This window comes from Athene noctua, chromosome 6 (assembly GCF_965140245.1).
Source record: "Athene noctua chromosome 6, bAthNoc1.hap1.1, whole genome shotgun sequence".
Classification (NCBI taxonomy): Eukaryota; Metazoa; Chordata; class Aves; order Strigiformes; family Strigidae; genus Athene; species Athene noctua.
The window spans coordinates 46601889-46626509 of NC_134042.1; the positions used below are offsets into that span (position 1 = coordinate 46601889).

The 24621-nt window shown below is 37.8% G+C and overlaps 1 protein-coding gene across 1 annotated transcript in view; it reads left to right on the forward strand.

Moving 5' to 3' along the window:
• The window catches only part of JAG2 (jagged canonical Notch ligand 2), a 71589-nt gene that overhangs the window by 43208 nt on the left and 3760 nt on the right, over positions 1-24621 (forward strand). Inside the window, exons 6-25 of the mRNA XM_074908863.1 lie at positions 2565-2695; positions 3073-3192; positions 5520-5633; positions 6444-6557; positions 7132-7245; positions 7789-7835; positions 8107-8280; positions 10564-10714; positions 11013-11177; positions 11770-11883; positions 13253-13366; positions 13750-13863; positions 14751-14867; positions 15822-15849; positions 16883-16968; positions 19189-19302; positions 19479-19594; positions 21221-21466; positions 21910-22041; positions 23048-23204. Coding sequence (XP_074764964.1) covers positions 2565-2695; positions 3073-3192; positions 5520-5633; positions 6444-6557; positions 7132-7245; positions 7789-7835; positions 8107-8280; positions 10564-10714; positions 11013-11177; positions 11770-11883; positions 13253-13366; positions 13750-13863; positions 14751-14867; positions 15822-15849; positions 16883-16968; positions 19189-19302; positions 19479-19594; positions 21221-21466; positions 21910-22041; positions 23048-23204 — 2468 coding nt within the window. The remainder of the gene's footprint in view (positions 1-2564; positions 2696-3072; positions 3193-5519; positions 5634-6443; positions 6558-7131; positions 7246-7788; positions 7836-8106; positions 8281-10563; positions 10715-11012; positions 11178-11769; positions 11884-13252; positions 13367-13749; positions 13864-14750; positions 14868-15821; positions 15850-16882; positions 16969-19188; positions 19303-19478; positions 19595-21220; positions 21467-21909; positions 22042-23047; positions 23205-24621) is intronic.

Here is a 24621-nt window from a genome sequence, read left to right on the forward strand (position 1 = left end):
GATTGCAGAACTCCCAACAAATTATTCTCAACTGGGGGGGGGGGGGGGAGCAAGGAAGAAGTAACTTTAGCCCACCATTAAGTTAATCATTTTGGCTTTTACACGAGTGGGTTTTACTTGAAAAGGAATTATAGTTTGCTTGTTTGGGGGTGTTTTTGTTGTTTTGTTTTCCTGATGTTGCTTTTGTATCTGTACTATCTGGGCTTCTCATAGTGGATCATGAATGTATTTTCATCCTTGTGTTTTGGCTTGATATTTTTCTCAAATGATAATATGCCCATTTCTGAATTAACTTCACTTTATCGATTACATCTTGCTCTAGGGGTGAGCTGAGATCCATGTAAACATTATCTTTTTAGAAGGAAGTGGAATTAAAGCTGCTTTAGCACCTGCTAATGTAAGATGCGACCAGACTTCCTGTTGAAGAGGAAATCCTAATTTACTCTTCCTTGTAAACTGAAGGCTGATCAGCTTACCACATAGTAACCTTTTGACTTGTAAACACTGTGTTCCTTTGGTCTGCTTTAAGCTTCTAGAAATTATTTCCCTTGGGCTTGGTGGTAACTTTACTAGTAAACTTTGTGTTGAATACAATGAAAAAGCAGCAACCCTTTTCTGATGAAGTAATTTTATTGCAGTCAAGCATGCCTACAAACTCAAGTAGGTGCTTAAGATGCCTTCAAGTCCTGAGAAGGTGACTATATTTTTCTTTGCACTCTTAATCACCAGTGCAGTGTTGAACAAAGAAACTTGTTATCCATTGGGTATAGAAAACAAATTGAGTTATTGTGATTATTTGCTTTGTGATGCAGACTTTCAACCCTTGAAAATGCTTGTTGTGTGTGGGTGGGAAGTTGGCTCTGGCTACGATAGTCATGGTGAATCACAGGCAGTAGTGCCAGGTTTGGCATGGATGGAGATTTGGGTTGGGGCCAGTAAAGTGAGTTACAGTGAGCTGCTTTTTTTATTGTTTATTACCAGCCCTGAAAAGACTTTTCTGTCCTTGAGGAGGAAGGAAGAGATCAAATTTAGCAGGAGCAGTATTTGTTTCCTCTTACTGCTAATACAGCAAAAGAAAGCTACTTCTGAAATACGTATGTTCTCTAGGCCTCTGACAGCCTTGCTTAGATGAGCGATTGGAGACCTCTGGACTAGGTACAGAGCTGAGGCCCTCCTTAGGGATCTCACAGCTCTGAGGTTTTGAAGGAGCAGATACTGGGACATCTCAAAGTAGTTCTAGAACTATATATGAAAAAATCATCTTGAAAAGATCTGCGTCTAGATTCCTTCTGCCTATGTAAATAGTAGGAATTTAAATAATGTGCTGCCAACATAACCCATTCTGTTCCTCTGGGGGTTGATACAGTTTACTTGAAATGGTGGAAGTGGATTGATTCACAAGAGACCAAGACTCCTTGTCTATACTTCTTGTCTCTTGTCTGTTCTCACCACCAAAGACTTAATTTATTTTCTGTTATTTTATGGTATTCAAAGCATATTGATAATAGAATGGTTGTTAAATCTGTAGAAGTACAGTTTTCTTTCTAATGCTTTTGTCCCCTAGGCATTAGGACTCCCTTGGCATGCATGTGCCCAACTCCCATTCAGTGTGGTTTTATGCATCTCTTTGTTGCTAATATGGCTCTTAAATAATTTATGAGAAATACTCTTAAAATAACAGGCAGAACACTTTGTTGTCCCAAAAGAGCAAGCTTACTATTTCTTTTTGATTAAAATGTGAAATATATGGTAGGGGTTTTTTTTTAAAAAAAGCATTAGCCTATGTCCTTTTCCTTTAAGTTCTGTCTTTTCCTGTAGCATAAATAATTCCTCTTGTTAGCAGAATTCTGTTACAGATAACGTAAGGATACTGGTCTCTGAAGAAATCTTGTGACAAGATTTCAGCTCTGCTTAAAACAAATTATTAACAAATGATTTTTCTTTCTATTCTCTCCCTTTCTCCAAAGAGCACTTTTATCATAATGTCACTAGAGAACACTGAGGATATAACAGAATAAATCTGTAAAAAGGGCTCTCTTGAGAAACTAAGTGCTGAGAAAATTGACAAGACAGCTTCCTCTCAGGCTGTGGCTGGTCTTTCAAGACTAGCACTCTAGAGCAAACGACTAGTATCTTGAAATCTGTCTTCATAGAGAGAAAAAAAAGCTATGATACTTGGTACAATAAGGCAGCAGTCTCCTTTTTGAAAAGTAATTTCAACTTTTTTTATATCAATCACAATTTTTATCTTAGCATGAGATGATTATGTGAAGATGGAACTTCTTGTGAAGGAACAACTAATTTATGTACAGTTCTCATAATGCATAGTGCTTGGTGTTGCTTGTTGCCATGGTATGTAATACAGTTGAGCAAGATGAGTTCCAGTAAGATTGTTCAACGGGACTAGTATGTCCCTTCTAAACAGGAGAAATAAAGTTTTGTTATCTATTGCACATTGAACGTTTACCTTGTTCTTGAACGGTAAGTGTAGTGTTCTAAATACCTGTAATGCTGATAATTAAGCATCATGTTGCTAACTTTTAACATGTGAACTTACATCTTAGGTGTCATTATGGTTGGCAAGGACAGTTCTGTGATGAGTGTGTCCGCTACCCAGGCTGTGCTCATGGGAGCTGTAATGAACCATGGCAGTGTAATTGTGAAACCAACTGGGGTGGCCTGCTCTGTAACAAAGGTACTTAACATTAATGTACAGAAAAAAAGTAAAATTGCATGATTAACTGATAACTCATTAACCATTATTTTTCTGCTAGTGTGCAACTACCTGAGAATTTGTCTAATTCTTTTATGGCAGATGGTGCATAAACATCATAAGGGTAGGAAGTTTAAGACAAAGTTTTGGAATGGTCCTGACTCTTCTAACTCATGCAATTGTCTCTTGCTCATCCTTCCCTGTTCTGTGGATAGTTACCAGATGACAGGCTAGCTAGTGGAATACGGGGATGATGTGGGTGAATGATATTCAAGCCAGAAAAGGTATCTGTATGTCTGACTAAGGATTAAAACAGTGAGATTTGTGTTCCCTGTTGATTGACTCTTTTCTCTGTCCAGATCTGAATTACTGTGGAAATCACCACCCCTGCGTGAACGGTGGGACTTGCATGAACACTGAACCAGATGAATATCGCTGTGCTTGCCCAGACGGCTACTCTGGAAAGAACTGCGAAATTGGTACTTCTGAATGTTGCATGTATCTTCAGAAATCTGAAACTGTTTTAGGCATGACTACATTCTAGTTACACAGGTGGCATTTTTATAATGGTCACTGTTGCTTTTTTTGTTTGTAGAGGAGCTGTTTTCTCCTTTGCAAAAGCTAGATGGGTTTGTGAGAGGGGGAGATTGAAGAGTGATGGTGTGCAACTTGTCCTTTCAATTTGATTGTTACTTTGTGTGACGGTGAGAGTGTGCCAGCTCTGTCTCTCCTGTCTCGTGCCTTAGGCTGGCTCTTCAGAAAATCACTGAAGACAGCAGAAATGCTGCAACGGTTTCCCTTGGAGTTAGATAAGACTGAGAATATTTCTTCTCTTTGATATATTCACCTCCCTAGTCCAAACATGCAATTAGGCCATAGTCTCATGGAAATGGGTTACAGGTGTGCTTTACCTTGCTATCCATTTTCTTGTCTTCCGGCTTGCTTGCAAACGCATCTTATGCAAGCCTGGGGACTAAGGAAAGTGGTAGTGATGGATGCTTCAGTTTTAACTGGGGTGTGGTGTTTAGGCTCAAGTTCTAGCTGCCTGAATGTGGTGACTATCCTTTTTGATCAACTGAAACTTGATTTTTAGAATTATCTTTTAATATGGGACTTTTAATACGCTTGGATTAATAATGCAGATGTTAACTATGATAGAAATGTGTTCCATCCCTCTTACAGCGTCACCTTGAGCAGTCTAAACAAAAAGTTGCCTTCCCTGTTCCCACTGGCAAAATGGAGGAAAGCGTTTAAACCATATTTCTGATGAAGTATGCCTTCTTGACTAGTGTCTAACAAATCTGTATTTATCCAACATGAAAAACTGCTTCCTATCTCAACCACAATACAAAGATAGCTTATTGCTTTTTTTTGTTTATAACTGTGTATGTGTTACATAAAGACCAAAATTTTCATGTACTGGAGACTATTCTGGTATTTGGAGACTTTTCGTCATTATTCTGTCTCTGGAGATAGAGGCAAATGTGCAATTTCTATTTCTTTCCTATTTTGCTTTAAAGATTTGGTGTTCGGAGAAAAATGTAAGTTTTTATTTCAGCCTTTTCACGTGTAGTATTCAGTTGGTTCTGCAGTGACTTTTTTTGCCATGCTGGATTGTTAAAATCTTTTTTTAAGGTTTTAACCTTAATGTGATATTCCCAGTCTCCTCACTTTGAATTTTGCTGTTCTTTCATAGTTTTAAGCATAGATGAAAAGAACCTTTTTTTTTTTTCTTTCAGTTAACTGTTTGGCCTTAAGCTCAGCAGGTTTTCACATTTATCAGGATGTAGATCTTCCCTGAACTTCTGTAAAGTGCTATGTGGTATGAACGATACTGTCAAAACTTGAATTTTACTTCAGTTGGTAGAATGTGATGCAAAGTTTTGGCTAAAATGGATAAAATCTTGTCTTAACTTGCCTTAACTTGCCCTGGAAATTGTGGGGAAGTACCTTGGCTCGTCCAATGAGGAGGTAGGGAGCCATACATTTGAGTTACATACTGATAATTAGCAGTTGTTTGGTATATGAGGTGCTTTAGGTACTAGTACCCGACATCATGGACAACATAAATTCAGTTCGCAAAGTCGATAACATCCCTGAAAGAAAGATTCTGAAATACACGTGCTAGCAACAGTTAGAAAGTCTTGCCTAGTAAGGGGATTGCTTTCTTTGTTCCAAAAGCTTCCTTTGCTTCTCAGAGGAAAAATATCAAAAGTGATGGCACACAACTTGTCCCTCCTCAACTTGATTGTTGTTTAGTGCAGCTTCTTGCAAGTGTTACGGCCCTATATGGAGTGACAACAAGCAAGTACTGCTTATAATAGCAAGTGGCTCTCTCCTTTGCTGTTTCCAAGGAACAGTATTAGAATGAAGCGAAGCAGACCTTTGATACTTTACTACCACTGTTCAGACCTCTTCATACAGCATATCTGTTTTGTCTCACTGAAGAAAAAAAAAAAACTAGTGCTGGAGCACTCTGGAGGTGGAAGTGTGTGGCTGGAAGCACTAGGCTAATGGAAAATTTCTTGAGCTCCTGGAATATTGAGGTAGTGACCTGCCTACCTTTAGGCTTTCTAGTCAGTAAATATGAAGGATGATACACCTTCAGTAAAATCCTTGTGCAGTCTCCTACTGGGAATCTTACTCTTTGCAGTTGGGGGAGGAAGGCTTCAAACTTCCGTACAGGCACCCTGCCACTGCTCATGCTTTTGGTCACTTTTAGTCAGAATGCAATTTCTCTGTAAGTTCTCCTTAATTGATACTGGAAAAGCATTTAGCAAGAATTTCTTTTCCTCTTTCTTCCCAGCGGAGCATGCTTGTGTATCTAATCCCTGTGCTAATGGTGGAATTTGTCATGAAATTTCATCAGGCTTCAAGTGTCACTGCCCATCGGGGTGGAGTGGACCAACATGTGCTATTGGTGGGTATGCGTTTACTGATGATCGACCTGTTAGGCTGGAAAGGTTGATACGGTTTACTTGATAATGTGCTCTGTGGGTATGGAATTTGGTAGTACTCTTTCACCTTACCTGTCTTTTAACAGTTATGCATTGGAATACTCTGAAAAGAGTAAGGGTACTGTGCAACCAGCAATATCTATTTGATGCAGTTGAGATCTACAGGTTATCAAAAGCATAGCTGGACCATATCCAAAGAAATGCTCTGTTGCCAAAGTTTGTAGGACTCTGAAGCCAGTCTAAAGCAAAATACAGAATAGAATTGTTTTAAGGAATATAAGTGGAATATGGAAGGTTCTGCCCTTCTTAAAGTAGTAGGAGAGTAAATTACTCACTTAAAAATCTGCTTGGGAAGACAGGGGAGTATTTGAAATGTATTGTGCACCTATGTAACTGGTTTGCATGTTGCCAGTGATGTGGGTTTTTTTATCCATTTTTCAACTATCCTCAAAAAAACCCACTAGAACCACTGGCTAAACTTGTATCGTGATCTAGGAACATGACTTGCAATGAATGTGTTCATCATTGGGAGATTAACTGAATCATCTTGCTGTTTGCTGACAGAAATTTTCAGAGTTCCTCTCTGCTATCTCAAAGATGTGAGAAAAGCCTAAGTAAAAATTAGGTTAGAATTATTAGACTGTTCCTAATCTTGTTTGTGCATTCTCCTCTTTCATCTCAAAATAACTTAAAAAAAAATAAAAAAGAAAATAAAAAACCAGGTTAAGCTAAGTTTTAAACTATGTAACGGAAGGCATGCTTTGACTTTCCAGATATTGATGAATGCGCATCTAATCCTTGTGCTCAAGGAGGGACCTGTATTGATGGTGTTAATGCATTTGAGTGTATATGTCCACAGCAGTGGATTGGAGCAACATGTCAGCTTGGTAAGTAATTACCTTCTCGAGTTTTGTAAGCTACCAGAGATTATTCCTAAATAATGAATAATTCTGTGTAAGTGTGTTTCTGACATTGTTTTTATTGGAGAAAACATTGAAGGTGTGTGTTGCTAATGGTATCTTAGCTCTTCTTTAGTAGATCTTAAAGCCAGAAGTTTCAAATGAACCCATAACTATTTAAGCCCAACTTAAGCTTGCTTATAATGGTTCTTCTAGAATACCCCATAACTTTCCTGTTTCAAAATACAGCATTGGTGATGGTAGCTCCTTCTTCATGGTGGCAGAACAGTGACTATAAGCTTATGGAGGCAAGGAAGGGATTTGCCCTGACTAACATATTACCTTTTTGAGTTTTGGCAAAGGAAAAAGTAAGATAACATGCATGTGCTACTGTAGACAAGTGTGCATTAAAAACCTGTGGTATGTAAATGGTATTAGGGCCCTATCAATGTATAATATGAGCTTCTGATGCTTGGATTGCATGGAAACTTTGCTTGGTGCTGTGGTAATCTGTTTCTGGGTTTGTTCTTTATTCTCTTCTTTCTTTTATCTTCTTTCACAGATGCTAATGAGTGTGAGGGGAAACCCTGTGTTAATGCTTACTCTTGCAAAAATCTCATTGGTGGATATTACTGTGACTGCATTCCAGGATGGACAGGAGTAAATTGTCATATCAGTTAGTATTTCTTTAGTATGTATGTTGACCATAGGATGCTTTGTTCTGTACAAAAGGTTTTATGATGAATGATCATACATGTACAAGAAGAAACACCCATTGTCAGGATTTTTCTAACTTCCAGCAGTGTAAACTGAAAATACTGCCTGAAAATTTGTTTAGGGATGTAACTGGTATTAAATGAGCTTAGATATACACTTATATAACTCTGATAAATCTCTCCCTACTCACTCATCCCTGATTCTGAATGATATAATGTACTGATTCAATTTAAAATACTTTATAGCTAAAAAGTTAGATATGAAATCGGCTGATATCATTTGATTTAATTTCTATTACACTGTAATAGGAATATGGAATATGGAATTTTCTATCACATATTTTTAAAAATAAAAATCTCTTAAGACATCAAGCATCCTTGCTTTCCATTGAAACACCTAAAAAAGCCTTTCTGAAAATTGTTCTCGATTTTTATGCTAGACCTGTACTTTACAGGTTAGTCTTTCAGTGTAAGTTCTAATGCTTTGCATATTTTATCCCTAGATATTAATGACTGTCATGGACAATGTCAACATGGAGGGACTTGTAAGGTAATTCTTGTTTATTACATGTCATGTTGAAAATCAGTCTTTTTCCGGCTAGTTATGAATTCTGTAGTTTGGAATTACGGGTTGGTTAAAAGAGGTTAATGTTAAAAGTGTAGTATTGCACTTGCAGACTCTTGCACCATTTCACAAAACAATTTTGTGGTGCTACTGCTGTTCACAAATCCAGAATGTAGAAATAACTTGAATTCTTTTGTGTAAGTTTTATCAATAAACAAATCTTTCTACTTTTGCTTTTCCCCCTCGCTCTGAAAAGGATGAAGTGAATGGTTACCATTGCTTATGCCCTCGTGGTTTCACAGGAAAAAACTGTGAGACAGAAACAAATGAGTGTGAAAGCAGTCCATGCCAAAATGGAGGCCGTTGCAAAGACCTGGTGAATGGATTCAGTTGCCTGTGTTCACAGGGCTTCTCAGGAGTCTTCTGCGAGGTGAGGGCAGTGGTGACATTACTGCAATACTATTCATGGATTGAATTCTTGAAAGAAACATATCTCTGGGTTTAAATGGGTGTAGCCCAAGGCTAAAGTATTACTAACGTAGCTGTTACTTGACACTCTGAATAAGCAAATTTGTTGTGCAGTGCTGTCATAGTAGCTTGTAACACTTGTATTTGCAGCCTGATAAACTGCAAGTTGTTGCACATAGGTGTTGGCTCTCCTAAATTATTTAAGTCTGCAAGTATTCCTTAAGCTTGAAACGTTTTTCTTTGCAATTTTGTCCTTTTATCACACTAGAATGTTTTAGGTCTTCACCCTAATAACTCTGAAGTATGTAGAATTGAATTACCTTTCAAGTAATCCTACTGCTGGTTGGCAGGAGTATCCACATAATTAAAGGCAGGCAGATACGCAAGTATTTGCTCTGAGAACTTTTCTGTTTGAGATCATTTTAGGAACAGGTAGTTCTAGTGCTTTAAGGATTTAAGAGCTGAAATCCCCAAGCGAGTGATAATTCATATAGTACTTCATGTTAATGAAGATCTTCCTCCTTCTACGGAGGACATTAGACTTTTCACTGTAAAATTACATTGCCCTGAGGTATGCACTTTCTGGCTTTTGCTGATAGCCAAGTTCATGTAAGTGTTATGGTTAGAAAGACAGCATCAACTGGGGGCATTGGGTTAGAATTTTGTTGGATTTGCTCCAGAATTTTTCATGGAGGACATTGGAGTGATCTCTTCTAAATGCCAAAGTAATGTCAATCTCTTTTATTTGCATTGTTAAAGAAACAATGCCCTCCTTTTATTCAAAATTAGAGTTGCAGATACTGACCAGTTTAATAAAACTGGTGCAGTACCTAATAGCTGATGTACCATTTCTACATTAGGATCATAACTTGAGTGCTCTACTCTTGGCTGATTCATACTGAACTGTGTAATTAAAGTTTCAGCAAATCTGTTTGAATAATAGGGGGGAGTTGGCTGCTTGCCTTGTGTGTTGCAGGAAATATCTACCATTGATTCCAGATGCTAAAGTACCAGCTACTGAACTTGCATTGGGAAGGGGAAATTTACACTAATGGAAGGAAACAAATGGAGACATCTGATAGAGGAGATCTGAGAATCTTTCTCAGACCTTAGCTGATTTTTGTAGCTTGCTTTGAATGTTCCATATTAGAGCATAAAATAACTTGCTGAAAATCCCTCTGTTGCAGCTGGAATTGTATGTGCTTCTGTGAATTAGATACTTAACACTATTTGTGTTCTGTTTTGGTTAGCTTTGAATTTTTCTCCTATTTAGCTACAGAATTACTAAAAATAGTGATCAAATCCATTATCAGACTTAATTTTATGTCTGTAAGATTGAGAAAGCTATCTTTCTCACAAGAAAGATGTGAGGAGGGAAAAATTCACTTAAGGGGAAGAAAGCAATCCTTAAGAAAAAGATACTGTGATGTAATAATATCCCTTTTGAGGCTGCTTTGTGGATTTTTGAGGCCAGTTTAGGGCATCACCAGATGTAGAAGAAGCAGAAATGCTTTGCTACAGCAATTTTCTGTTAAGGGTTATATTATGAGGGCTATGTTTGAATCTTTTTGAACCAGATGGGAAGAAGTGTTCAAAATGTACCTAGTATTTCTGTGTATAAGTTGGCATGGAGATAGTAGGAATAAGGCCCTGAGCAGCTTGGGATGACTAGACCTGCTTTGAGCAGGAAGTTGGGAGTAGCTGACCTGTAGGGGTCCCTTCCAAGCTATGTGGTTCTATAATTCTGTATGACAAATTGACAAACTCTGTATGCCAATTGAGATGGGAAGAGAAGTTGCTCTGGAGAATAGGATTTTTTTTAAGTGTATTTTAAGTGTCTTGCAGACACAAAGTTGACAAGTGCATTGGTATTTAACTTGCATTATAGCACTTAGTATGTGGGTGTGAAGGACAGAGAAGTGATTTACAATGATCCAGAACAGTCACAATAAGATGTCTCTTAATGGCTTGTTCTTTGCTAAGTTATTGCAAATGTGCTTATTCAGCCTCCTGCAAAGGAATATCTTTTTGGCAGTATCAGAAATACTGTGTATTAGGATTGACTAAAGTAACCTGAAGTTTCTCTCTGTGTTGTGGGATGGAATGCAATATATATGATTCATAAACCTTCCTAAAACTTGAGGTTCTTTGTACATTAGCTTTATTTGTGTCTTTGGCAACACAGATAATGCTGCTTACTCCTGGGAAATGAAGCAGCTGCTGCTAACTATGGTCTCTCTTACAGATGGATATTGATTTCTGTGAACCTAACCCTTGCCAGAATGGGGCTAAATGCTATGATCTGGGAGGAGATTATTACTGTGCCTGCCCTGATGACTATGATGGAAAGAATTGTTCTCATCTCAAGGACCACTGCAAGAACAATTCTTGTAAAGGTACCTGCTGTTGTCCAGAAACTTGTCTTAATGTATTGGTGGTATGTTAAAAAAGAAAATATTTCTGGGAAAAGCATAATGCAGAAACATTTTTATTGTACTCACTTGGACTGTTAAATTGTGAGGCAGTGAGAAGAAATGCTTGTAACAGTGCTTATTTATAGAGAGGTAGAGGGTAACTTCCAGTTAATGTAACATTTAAATTGTGATTAGTCTTAATTTTTTGATAAATTTTTTAAAACTAAAAACTGATTGGTGATGCAGATTATTAGTCTGATGATATACTTCTCATTCTTAGTAATAGACAGCTGTACAATAGAAGTCTTCACTAATGCTACCCAAGAAGGAATCCGTTTCATTTCATCTAATGTTTGTGGGCCTCATGGACGGTGTATTAGTCAGCCAGGAGGGAATTTTACTTGTGCCTGTGAGAGAGGTTTTACAGGAATATACTGTCATGAAAGTAAGTATGAGTTTATTCTAAATGATTTTGTTACTCTAGAACTTTCTTAAAGTTTTTGTTATAAAGTTTTACAACATAAAACATAGATTTTAATATAAGTTGCATAGAGCATTGTTTCAGGTGTACTGCTTGAAATCCAGTTTCTTCTGGTAACAGTTGTCTTTGTAGCAGTTTACACTTCCTTTGTGAAAGAAAACTGGTTTTAGTCTAACTTCAATGTGAATGAGGCTATATCCACTGCCTTTTGTACAGTCTTATAAGAAGCCATGGATTTCTCCAACATAGGAACTATAAAGAAGGGACACACACATTCGACAGCACAGTTTAGGAGCATGTGTGTTGCTGTTCCAGATAATTTTTCTTTTGAACAACTGGATATTTTTGCCAGGTAAACGTAATGCTCTGGTTTGACTTGCTACTTGAGAGAGATGTCAAGAAACCTTATCAGGATTGAAAACAGGCACTTGAGCTGTTCTTATGTATGAACAAATGGAGTATAACTTTGTGCTGCTTTTCCTAGAGACACAGTGTAGATCACACCTAGGTAGGGTGAAGACAGCCTTGAGCAATAATTGTTGTCTTTTTGTCATAGATATCAACGATTGTCTTGGGAAACCTTGCAAGAATGGTGGGACATGCATCGATGAAGTTGATTCATTTAGATGTTTCTGCTCAAGTGGCTGGGAAGGAGAATTGTGTGACACAAGTGAGTACTGCGAAGCATCTCAGGGTCAAATATTACAGCTTTGCTCGAACAGTGATGGTTGGTATGTGGTTAATAATAATGGGGTAGTTTCTCTGTCCTATAATTACAGTCTACCAAGTGTTTGCAAAAGTATGTTCAAGAATATATTTGGGTAGCAGCTCTAAAAAGCTCAGCTCTTTTAATAGGACCGTAATCTGATTCTTTGGTATAATACAGGATATTTCAGGAGGGGTCAGTGTCTTCTCCTGAGAAGAGGCAAAAACGAATATACCCTGTCAGGGGGTCCACTCATTATGTTACTTTTATTGCTATAAGCATATGTACTTCTTAGTGCTTCCTGTATGTAAAAGCTTGTCCCTTACCTAATCTACTCATACATGGCAGTTTACAAACTTGAAAAGCTTTCTAGCTTTAGGCCAGTGCAGGCTATAATGTGCTTTCATCTTCTCGAAGGATTTTATAAATTTAATATCTGTTCTGATAGTAGGTGAACTGCTGAAGCCTGACTTCTTACTCAGTGAATATCATGAGTCAGTGTTTTGTATTCTGGGTTCAGCAGGAATAAGCCTTTACTCTTGCTGCCCTGGCTCAAGACACGTTGGACCTTAGTTGACAGAGAACTGTACTAGGCCAGTTCATGGTTAAGTTACCTCAGAGGAAACTGTAGTTTGTTTGTTTTTTTCTACTCTGTATGAAGCCTCTTCTAAAACATGACAGAAAGGACTTGCTGAGAGTTATCACAGGACATGCACCAATTGAGATGTGAAATAAGAGTGAGAAGCTTTTGGCAGCTATCACTGACAATAGAGCTTTTTGTGTGGTCTAGATGAAGTTCAGTCTGGAATAATTATGTTCTACCTGTTAAAACATTTGTTTTAATCAAGTGAAAAGAACTTTCTCTAAAATTCATTTGTGTATGTTATGTGTACACACACATATATGTGTATAAATGGTTAACCCATCTAATGTCTTTAACACTCTGTATTTTGAGACATAAAACAGGAGAGGGACCCTTAACCGACTCATGCAGGTGTCCTGGATTGAGGCTTCTTTTTCAGGACATTGGTCTCTACTAGAAAGTTTCTTCTGAAGTTCACAATACAGCTGTTTGCTGGAAAAGTGAAACTACTTCGGTGTTCTGCTTAAAAGTCATGCTGGATGATACTTTTCTCTTAAGCTGTCAGAAATTCTTTAATAATTCTTGTTCTGTATTAAATCAGAGTTTTTTCCTTGCTTGTATAAAGATAACTCCATCACAATTAGGAATGCTGTCTTGTACACAATTTATTTCCTTTATAAAGAAGTATTTTATACTTTCTCGTGGCCTTGGCTAGGCTAGATCATCTGATTTGAATAACTCTTTTTCTAGATTTCAATGACTGTTCTCCTAACCCATGTCACAACGGTGGCCGATGCATTGATTTGGTAAATGACTTCTATTGTGAGTGTAAGAATGACTGGAAAGGCAAAACTTGCCACTCACGTAAGTGTTCCTTACTTTGATCTTTAGTTTACCCAGTGACTTGTTTTCTTTCTTCTCATGAGACTAGAGTTCCTGAAACTTAAAATAAAACAATTGCAGTGAAATAATAGGCATATTCTCATTGCCTTTCCCAGTTTCCCAGCAACAAAACGGAACATTTAAAAAATGGATACCTTCACGTAGTGAAATAGTGTTGTAAGAGATGCCCTTAGAGTCCACTCTTTTGATTGTTTACTGTAATACAGCAAGTGGAACTATGCGTTTCCAGTACTGTTGCATTTAAATGTGAAGTCTGTTAAAAGTAGTCTTGTGATTAAAAAGTATCTGGTCTTAAAATTCAGCAAGACGAATGGAAATTAAAACTGGTTTATTGTGATATATAGGCGAATACCAATGTGATGCAAATACTTGTAGCAATGGTGGAACATGCTATGATGATGGAGATACATTCCGCTGTTCGTGTCCTCCAGAGTGGATAGGAAGTACTTGCAACACTGGTAAGCTTTTAAAATCATCTACAGATAAAGCCAAAAGCAGAGAAGTGTTTAAGTAATACTTAACTGTTTACTGAATGGGCACACTGTTCTAGCTGGCTAGTTCAAAACTGTTCCCGTTATTTGGTGACTGAAGTTCAGAGTAATTTCTTCCACTGACCTGATATAGTACTGATTTTTAGGAAGCTATTCTCCTACAGGCTGCTTACATAGTCTTTTAAGTAGCTTCTCCTAAGCAGATTTGGAACACTTGGACTTAGATCTTGACTTCTCTATTAGTCTTTAAGAGGTTTTGTTGGGGACTTACTCCCCAACTTTGCTTGAAGTGAATAAGTTTATGACTCAGAGGTGTATGAGCAGACATATATGGGGGAAAACGAAATGAATTGGTGGTTCTTAGGGGATTTGCAGGGTTGCAGCCTACTGTAGGGAACTACTTTTGATCTCTTCGGGGATTGACTGTAGTCTCCATGGTACCTTTTTCTGAATATGAAACTTTTATTTGAACTAAAAAGTTGGATGAAGGTAACTTAGTATAGTTTTTCTACTTTTTAGGTACAATTGCAGCATTTAATCAAAATCTGAACTTTAAGTACTAGTATTTTATTACAAAATACACCTCATGACCTGGGTAATTCACTGCCAAAGTAGGGATTTGGCAGTATTTGAAGGATGGTTACACAGATAGGGAAAAAATTGATTTCTTATAAAAACCTTCATGGTTCAGTCAAACAATTGAATGGGGATGATGTGACTGGTTTGGGAGTCTTTTGACTTGTAGGTCTTGCACTGTTGACTTAGATGCTGTTCAGAATTGTGATATTGATATATCCAGATGATAGATATTGTTTGGTTTCAATGCTAAATAGACACCTTTTCTGTTTTCAAAGCTAAAAACAGCAGCTGTATTCCAAACCCTTGCATGAATGGTGGAACATGTGTTGGCAGTGGAGATTCCTTTTCTTGCATCTGTAAAGAAGGATGGGAAGGACGTACATGCACACAGAGTAAGGCTTTTCTCCTTTCTTCCCCTGATATTGGGAGTGTCTGGCACAGAGCTGTTAACTGAAACAAGGCAAGTTTACAGAGTTCATGTGCCAAAATATCTGAATCATTCAGGGTGGGAGGTAAGTAAAGAAGATGATGCTCAAGTAATGAATGAAGAGATTGTCATGCTTCTTGTACCCAGTCTCTGCCAAATTAAGACTTTCAGCCTTCTGTAGCAATATAGTTTTCAGGAACATGTGCAGAACAAAAATCCTTGCAGAAACACTAATTTTAATAATGAAAAGTATGTGGAGAGGCAGACAGTAGTGTACATTTCGTCATGTTTCTTTGAGGATAGCAGTTAACCACTTTGTCATACCAATACAATGAATTGGTTAGGTGGAGTAAAGCTTGCAACTTTGATTATTTTTAGTTCTTTTCCCAAGTTGTAACAGGGGAAAGAAAAGTATTGATGGATGCCCTAATTAGCTGTTTTCAAGATGACAGTGTTAGCATAGATGCTAACAAATAATGAGGAGCCTTTTTATAATAGGAAAGATTTGTTTAAGAAGTCTGGCTAGTTGCACATACACATATGAAGCAGCAAAGTAGTAGTAATCCTTTAGAAAGCTTTTAGAGTCTGGTTGAATTATCCACTACCAATGCAACTGATGCCCTGTTTTATTTCTCTTATGTTGCCATCATGCTGCATATCAGTCTGTGCTGTTGATGCATGAGAGTGCACTGAAGCTGTAAGATTTTGCATTTGTCAGTCTGTTCATAAAACTTAAGGTATTTCATGGGACTTTTAGGTCTAACTGAATTTCCTTTGCAAGTGTAGAAGAAAATGTTCAATTCTGCGTTATCTTTCTTTGCTTCCCTTATCAAATATAGTGTGTCTTGAATGATAATACTGTACACTAGAAAATAAATATGCCACTAGTTACACTAGTCTGCATTCTTCTTTTTTATAGACACCAATGACTGCAACCCTCATCCATGGTAAGTATGCAAACTCCAGTTCTGTACCTATTGTGAAAATAAAAGTGAGCAGAGTAATATGAATTTCCATTCCAGATCAGGACTAGTTCTACCCTTAAGTAATTTGAAGCCAGCCTCTGTAAAAATCTTAATTTTTTGCCATGCCTTATCTATTCCTTGATGGCAACAAAGACCACAAATCAATCCTGAGCTGATTCATATATGAACAGCTAAAAGTATTTTAGTGTAGTCTTTATGCCAGGACTGACTAGTAAATTACTGTGATATGAAATGAGTCAGACTTGGTAAGATTTCAGGCATCTACAACTGAGTTTTAGAATAAAAATGAGAAATCAAAACCTGTTAGTTTAAAATAAATAATTTTAGATAATATAAAAATGTCCTGTTAGATCAAATACGAGGTATAAATGTGTTTTAAAAACAAAACTATTTTTTTGGAAGATACAATTGGAATATTTTTAATATACAGCCTGATATTTATAGTTGAAGGGGAAAATACTGATATGTGGATGAAGCAAAGCATCTACCTTATCTTTCTCTGTTGTTCATTCTGATGCAATAACTAGTACTTCTTGTATTAAAAAAACCACCTCGCAAAAACTTGGGCTTTTTCTGTATTCACTTCACAGTGCTGCTTTATCTCCTTGAGTTCTGTTGATATACTTTCCCACACATGCACACACTTTTGTAGAATGTTGCTGTTTTAACAGGTGACTTACTAAGCAGTATTGTTTAACTAACATTATTCTTTCTCTGATGGGAATAGATCATCCCCCTCAACAGCAGCAGAAGGTTTAATTAACAAAGCTTTACTTAGAGACCAGTGAAAGAGCGTAGATGGCTTAAGTAGACTATTGTGATTTAGCAGGGACTTTTTAATTCTGCATGATTGAATACTGAGAAAGTACTGTAAATAGGGACAACAGAAACTTGCATTTGAACATGCTGCATATGAAGCCTATGGTTTTTGCTCATCTTCAGTGAATCTACAATGCAAATGCTTGGTGTAATGATAGGTTTATTGTTTTGACAGTTACAATGGAGGCATCTGTGTTGATGGTGTGAATTGGTTTCGATGTGAATGTGCACCTGGGTTTGCTGGTCCTGACTGCAGAATTAGTAAGTACTTGTGTGAGTAAAGACCTGAAAGGTGGTACCATCCTGATGCACATATTAGAAAGAACGCCCTGCAACACCCTTTTTGCTTTAGGTTAGCTGAATTCTAAATAATGAAGCAGAAACCATCTTGTCACTCAGCCAGGTATTGATACCGTGTAAATAATGGCAACTTATGTCCCTTGCTTCATTTCATTAAATGGAACTGAAATGAGTTGGCTTAAATTGTACTCAAAGACTTGATGGATTTTGTTAGACATTTCTGAAGGTTCTGGAGTGCTGGATTCATAGAAGCTTAAGTTTAAAGTGTTTTTCTTGATAAGCAACGACATATATCACTAGGTATTTCATTTAACATTAGAAACTGATATCCACTGAGAAATTGCAAATGAAAACAAAAACATCAGGAGTGTAGTGCTGGCATGTGGATAACATGGATAAATTACGATGAAGGTCTTCAAAAGGTATAAAACAGGCCTATTACGCTGCAATTATCCTGAAAGATAGAAAAGACCTTAAAATTACATTGAAGTGTTGTGGAAGAGTCCTTTTTTTTTTTTTTTTTTTAATTTAAATGGAATATTGCTATTTTGACTTGCATGTGACAGATAAAGTAAAAATTAAGGTATTTCTATGGTTTTGGAAGATCAGACTTCGAGTCTTCTGTAGCCCCAAGGCTGTTGGGCTTGGTCCTTCCACTCCATCACTGTGGTGGTGTGCTTTAAAGTTGAGATTTTATCCTCATTCTGGCAAATAGTGAATGAGCCAACACCTGTAGTGAGAGGGTGACTGTAGCACTTCTGGTAACATCTGCTTAGTGATCTTGATGTAGAACTAGGAATGGCTGATAATGATGTATCTACATCCAGACACACAGTGAGGGATACTGAATTCTCCTTGTCCAGACAAGAAATGCAGAGAGGACTACTTGTAGTCAAAGGCAAATACTGTGCATTTGGACTGCAGACTTTTTTCTTGTATTCCAATATTGGTATAGACAAAAGGAATAGCTCTGACAAAATACCTTTTATGGCTGATAACAGAAACAGAGTTAACAGTCACTTTTTTCAGCATACTGGAGAACCTTAAACCAAGATAGCTTGAATAGAGGAGGAAAGAGTATTTAAACCCTATAGTAGTTTAGATACATCTGTATTTACATAAAACTTCATCTTGGAGCACTTCTGAAGGAAGCTAGAATAAAAACAAAAGCCCTTCTGTATCCATTTGGTATTTTCCATTGCCTACATGGGTAACAGTCTCACTACTACCATTTATCACGTTCATTTTCTAAGTCCAGTCCTTCAATCACAGATGAGCTGATTCTGTGCATCAGTCAAGAACTGGTGTATAAACAGTTTTCTGAGAGGTTGGAGTGGACATTCATTTTCAATGGAAGGAAACGTTCTGAAAGATGCTTTGGAAGAGGATGGCTATTGTTGAAAATGAAGCAGTTAGTGCCTGTGGCTCACAACTTGACAGGGTGGTTCCTCTTGCCTTTGTTGGTAGACTGTTGCATAAATTAGTATTGGTCACTTCCCCAGGATAACAAATAACACATTGCTGTGCATCTGACTGGACTGTGCTTCCCTCCCTTTCTCAGTAGACTTCTGTGACTAAGCCTCTGAATCTTTGAATGTTGTTTGGGGTTTTTTTTAAGAGGCTTTTGTGCTGAGTGTGTATGTACTAAATCAATCTACTCACTATTTCAAGATAAAGTAACATCAAATGTCTGTTACAAACTAAAATGTTACTCTTCTTCCTTATGGTGAATTGTATTGCAGTAAGTCACTTTTTTTGAGCGCTGTTGAGCCAATTTATTGTTCAGCTCTTGCACTGTGATAACTTCTTGGAAGCATGTGCTTTTCTAGGAAGCCTAAATGTCTGAGATTAGTGCCAGAACAGGATGTGGGACTTCTGTTCTATAGCTGAATGTGGAGAAGGCATTAGCAACTTCAGCTGTCCAACACCTCTGCTCTGCGAAATGAGTCAGCATGTGACTGCTGCTTTGATCACCAGAACTTCAATTAGGGTGTAATTATGAGAAATCTGTTAAGAGGTTACTGCTGAAATAGTAGAACTATCCAACTAGAAGATTAATTCTGAAGCCAAACAGTCCTTTGCTTGTTAAAAAAGCGGGTATTGTCAGATTTCATCTCGGTAAGTGTTTAATTACAATGTTCTATGTCCTTGCCATTGAGTTTTACCTTATTTTCTATCTAGATATTGATGAATGCCAGTCTTCTCCTTGTGGATATGGTGCTACTTGTATAGACGAAATAAACGGATACCGATGCACTTGTCCCCCTGGAAGAATTGGTCCTAGGTGCCAAGAAGGTATTCCTATATTTGCTGTCAACCTTTACCCAAAAAACAGTAGGGTACAGTGTAACCAGTATAGAGTTTATAAACAGTAGTCTGTGTAAGGAACAGTAGCTAGTATTTTTTTATTTTAATTTGTATAGCTTCAGTAACTCAGAGGTGAAGTGTCTGAGTGTGCTTTTTTCCCTTAGTGATTGGAATTGGAAAGCCTTGCTGGCTTAAAGGAATGACCTTTCCTCATGGCAGCAGGTGGGATCAAGAATGCAACAACTGCCACTGTTTGGATGGCCGTATTGACTGCACTAAGGTAAGCGTTTTGACCTATTTTCTTAAATCCTTCTGGCTGAAACAAAGTTACTGTTCATGATAAAGTCTTTTTTTCTGTCTAGACTCTTGCATAGGTCTCCCCCAAACTGCCTTTGTTTAAAACAAAAAATAAGAGAGAAAAATAAAGTGTCTAATGTCTTCCTGTGGAAATACTTAATTTCTTTATAATCATAAGCTACTACCCTGCTCTCTACCTGCGAGAACAAGCTCTCTAGAAGCAGACAGGCACTTTTTTCAGAAAAGGAAATATGAACTGGAATGGAATAATGACCCTTGAAAGGATAAACAAACCACACTGCCAAAGCTTTGCAAACACTGTTTTAGAGCTCCTAATTTTGTGAAACATTAGTTGCAAGGTAAAGGACATGTAGGAAGAAAAGTTTCTTCAGTGGGTAATAATCACCTTTTTGTATTATTCTTCAGTAGGTTTATGAACTGACAAATTATAACCTCTGTGTATTTATTATGGACTATATCCTGGTGGTTGTGACTTAGAAAAAATAAGACTAGACTAAATGCAGTTTGAACATGTCAGTATACGTGCTCTAAGCCTTTCAGCCCTCCTGAGAGCGTTTCTCAGTGGATTTGTGGTGTCTGTGCAGCTTTACATCACAGCTGGAGAGAGACAAGATCAGTGCTGCTTCCAAGTTGTTGGGCTAGGTGGGTGGCTCCAGATGAGCTCTAATAACACAAGTTTGCCTCACACAGCAGTCTCCCACGTTTCACTAGAAGCACCAGTTTTAAAAACCTCCAGGTCTTATTCATCTATCTGCCTTAATCTTACTTTGTTTAGCTAGGTATGCACTATAGACAAAGAACTAAATGTGTCAGTCATTTAGAAATGCTATTTTAGACCCTTTATGGTGGTGTGATTTCAAGTCTGAGATGTCTTCTGAAGATAGCAGTATGTGAAGGTAACTAGAATCTCAGAAATGGTGGTGCAGTAAATGCAGCTTAACCATATATGGTGTTTGGTTCTTTAATGTGTAACGGAACAAATGTGCTTTAAGAAATCCATAAAGTTCCTAAACTAATAGCTTTGTAGTATTAAAGAGAATCTTAAAGGTTACATCATGAAATGGAGCTGTGTTTGGAAGCTTGCAGCACCTCAGTAACTTTGGGGTACCAGCATACTGTTTTCTTTTGGGAGTGGTTAAAATGATGGTGCTTATCACCGGTGTGCATCAGCTCTTAACATCATCATTCTGTGTCAAGGATCTTGATACAAATTTTGAAAAGAAATTAACCATTGTGGGAGGTGTTTCTCTTTCTAGATTATAGAAGCCTAGATGACTAGTTTAAAATAAATGCTTGAACTTCTGTGTAACCCAGTTATGTGGGACAAATCCATAAGTCTCTAAAGGTATTCCCAGTCACTGCTGTCTTGGGTAATCTTTGCAGAGTTTTTATTCTTTTGTCCATACAAAGTGTCATTGTTTTGTGGAAGAGCAACTCTATCTGCTACTAGGACTACGCCAGTATCAAAATATGGAGATTTACTTTTTTGTAGTCAGTAGATCATGACCATCTTACATGAATTGCTTATTTTGATTTGATGCATCAGAGCAATTAACTGTAACAGTACTTTGTTCTTTTTAATTCCTAGGTGTGGTGTGGGAAAAAACCTTGTCTGTTACACAAACAGTGGGATAATTCAAATAACCACTGTCCTATGGGTCAAGAATGCCAGGAGAAGTATATGAAATGTTTTCAGCCACCATGCACGGACTGGGGAGAATGCAGTGCCTCTGAACCTCTGCCTGCCAATATCAAGTGTCTACCTAATTCTGGATACTTGGACAATGACTGTGCTAGAATTACTTTAATTTTTAACGGAGACAAAGTCCCCCAGGTGAGAACAGAATTAGTAATGAAGTATGGCAGTATATGTAGGGATGTATTCCATGTCAAGGCATGGATGATTAATGTTTCCAATATGACTCCTTGCAGTCATAAACTTGCAAAATTTATCATTAGACTCCTCAATTGCTATTATTTGTGCTTTGCCTGAAGGGCGAGGCAAAATTAGGGTTTGTACTGAATATTTTGTTTTCTTTTCTAAAATCTCAAAGAACTACTTTCTTAAATTTCAAGATGAGGCTCAGACTGTACTAGGATAGTTAGGCAAGCTTAGTTTCTCACCTTTTATTACAAACCACTGTTTTTCACTTTTTTTCACTGCCCTTTCTTGTTGCCCTCCTCAGGTCTCAGTAACTGCAAAAACTGAAGATGTTTATTTTTATGTACTACTTCTTACTTGAACTAAAGTCATACAATCTCCCTTGTTTCAAACAGGGCACTACAACTGAAAATATCTGTTCTGAAATCCGGTATTTACCAGCTACTAGGACTGTTTCTAGGGACAGAACTCTGATAATATTATGTGATCTGTCTTACTCCACAGAGAATGCAGTGGAAGTTGCTATTGTAAGTATGAGACTTGTATTAATATGTATAGGAAAATGTTTTCTCATTTGAGCTGGGGAAGAGGTTGTTTAAGCTTGTTTCCCTTCAATGCAGGTACTGCAATCCGGGGCTTAGTCTGACTGCAAAGCAATTTTGTGATCTCACAATTTCCTGTAATCTAGATAGCCGAAACTGCAGGTTTCACTAATGACAGAAGGCTACTGCAACCTCCTGATAAATTACTCTAAAGACTAATTCAGCCCAAATTAGTGAACAGGTGTCTACCTGTTCTGTCAGAAACCTTGGGCTGTTGACCTTCTTGGTAAGGAGATGTAGTTGCAGGTGGCTGAATTGGATCCTGTGAAGAAGTTTCTGCTGTGTGTTTAAAGTGTGGCTGCTCCAGGATGTTCATTAAGTACATAAATGCTAAGTGGGAAGTGAAAGAAGGTGCAGGTTGAGTAGGTGAAAGTAACTGTTGCCCTACTGAGCTACTGACTTGCTTTAAAGTCATTTAGAGCCCAGTCAGTGTAATGCTTATGTATTGCTCAGTTTCCAAGACAGACTTAATTTTCATAGTAGAGTGTTTATCCAAGCAGAAGCTGGGCTGTCTGTCTCTACCAATACTGTAAAGAACATGCTGAGCCATGATGCGGGAAACAAAGTATACGATATAAATAGAGCAGACTTATTAGTCCAAGCTTCTATCTAGATAATCCACATGACTTGAAGTGCTCCAAACTATGACTAGGTTTAGCTCAGCAGTGTAACTAACATGGAAGTCAGTTGTCTTTTATTTGAAGTATGCTAGATTAGCAAGTAGGTGTGCTGCCCACCAAGTCTTGACAATGCATGTGCAGTTTGGATAGAGCCAGCCATGCTGTTGCTATAGTAAACTTCTAGGGTACTGTTTGTAACTACTGTCAGGTAAATTCAACCTAGTGAACTCAATTAAGATGTAGCTGGATTAAAAAAGTAGATTTCCACAGTTAAGTGATTGCAGTAACTTTTTTCCTTTCACTCCCTTTAGTCTTTTGTCCCACATCGAGATGAACAAGATAATAGTCTCATACAGAATGCTGCTAATACAATAGTAAATGCAATCACTAAGCGGCAAAACAGCACTGTTATGTTGGCAGTAACTGAAGTCAAAGTGGAGACCATTGTTGTTGGGAATTCATCGTCAGGTAAGGTTCCTAATGCATACACCCTCTATGTTTTTAGCATTTTCTGTTCCCCTGCTGTCAGTCTTTTCTTATCTTTCTTTACATGTTGGGGAAAATTATAGATCGGGTTGTTTCTTTAATTGCTATTACTAACTGAAGAGAAAGTGGTTTTAAAGTCAAGATTCTGTGCTTGTGTGTGAGTTTAAATTTAACCTCATCCCTAGCCTAATATCCCCACCTACCCTTGCCACTGTTTTGGCTCTGACTTCCAACCCCATTCTCCAGTCTAAGCTTACCTTTCACAAGATCAGTTCTTCTCATGCTGTTCAAATCCTTTCTGATTCTCCTACATTAAACTTTACCCAACCTCAGCCCTGAGAAACTGAGGCTGTGGGGTAATGAAAATATGGGGAGGGGGAAGACACATAGTGTGATACCAGGTCCCTTCTGCAGTGCTTATGTATTATTTATGTTAACAAGAGTCAAAGATGTCTAGTATCTTCCAATATGTGTCCATGATTAATATTAAACTTTGCATTCTCTTTCAACACGTGTTTCTCACTAGTGCACAGCTGGCTTAAAATTTAATGTTTGTTCCTCTTAATGAGGATATGGTGTGATTGGGGAGACCTTTATCTCTGAATATTGGCTCTCTAAGAGCTATGCCAAAATGAACAGTTGAAGACTTCGCATGCCTTTGTTTCTGCCTGGGGGAGGCAGGAGATGGTCTTGTGGAAGACCCCTGTGCTAGGCTCCAGTTCAACTAAGCCCCAAAGTGGAAAACATAAAATGGTAGGAGACTCTCCCAACTTTTTCCTAGAACTCTGCAACATAATCTTCTGGAAGATCTTCCACCCATAGTCTAAACAATTAGTAAATTGCCTGGTTCCACTTCCCTTGCACTTCCCTTCTAGGGAATGCCTTTCATCTGTTAGAGCCTTGGCAAATGTACTGTTTCCTCAGCTCCCCTGAAGGAGTGTACCAGCGTTGTTCTTGTCTTGAACAGAAATTGCGTAGACGATAAAGAATCGAGCTGAGATTCTGGCATACCTCAGCCTCTCTTTCTTCTGATTGTGTGTTAAATGTTAGGGCAAGAGGAATGGGGATTACTTTGCCTCCCACCTCAGTCATATTCAAAGATTCTCCTAAGAAACTGGATAGACTCTGACTTCCCTTGCAGCTAGAGGATGGTTGCCAGACTTGTCATTTTAATATGGATGCTAAGTATTGACCAGTGGTCCCTAGTTCTTTAAGTGGAGTTGTTATGAAGTAAACTGACCTGAACTCTCATGCTCTTTGATTTGGTTTGTTTTATTGTTACCCTTTAATTAGGTGAGGTAGGTGGAAACCTATCACAAAATGTGGCGTAAAGCCCTGTGTCTGTGTTGAGAATCTCATTTCTGTGGGATGCTCAAGTGTCTAGATGGAGATGGTAATT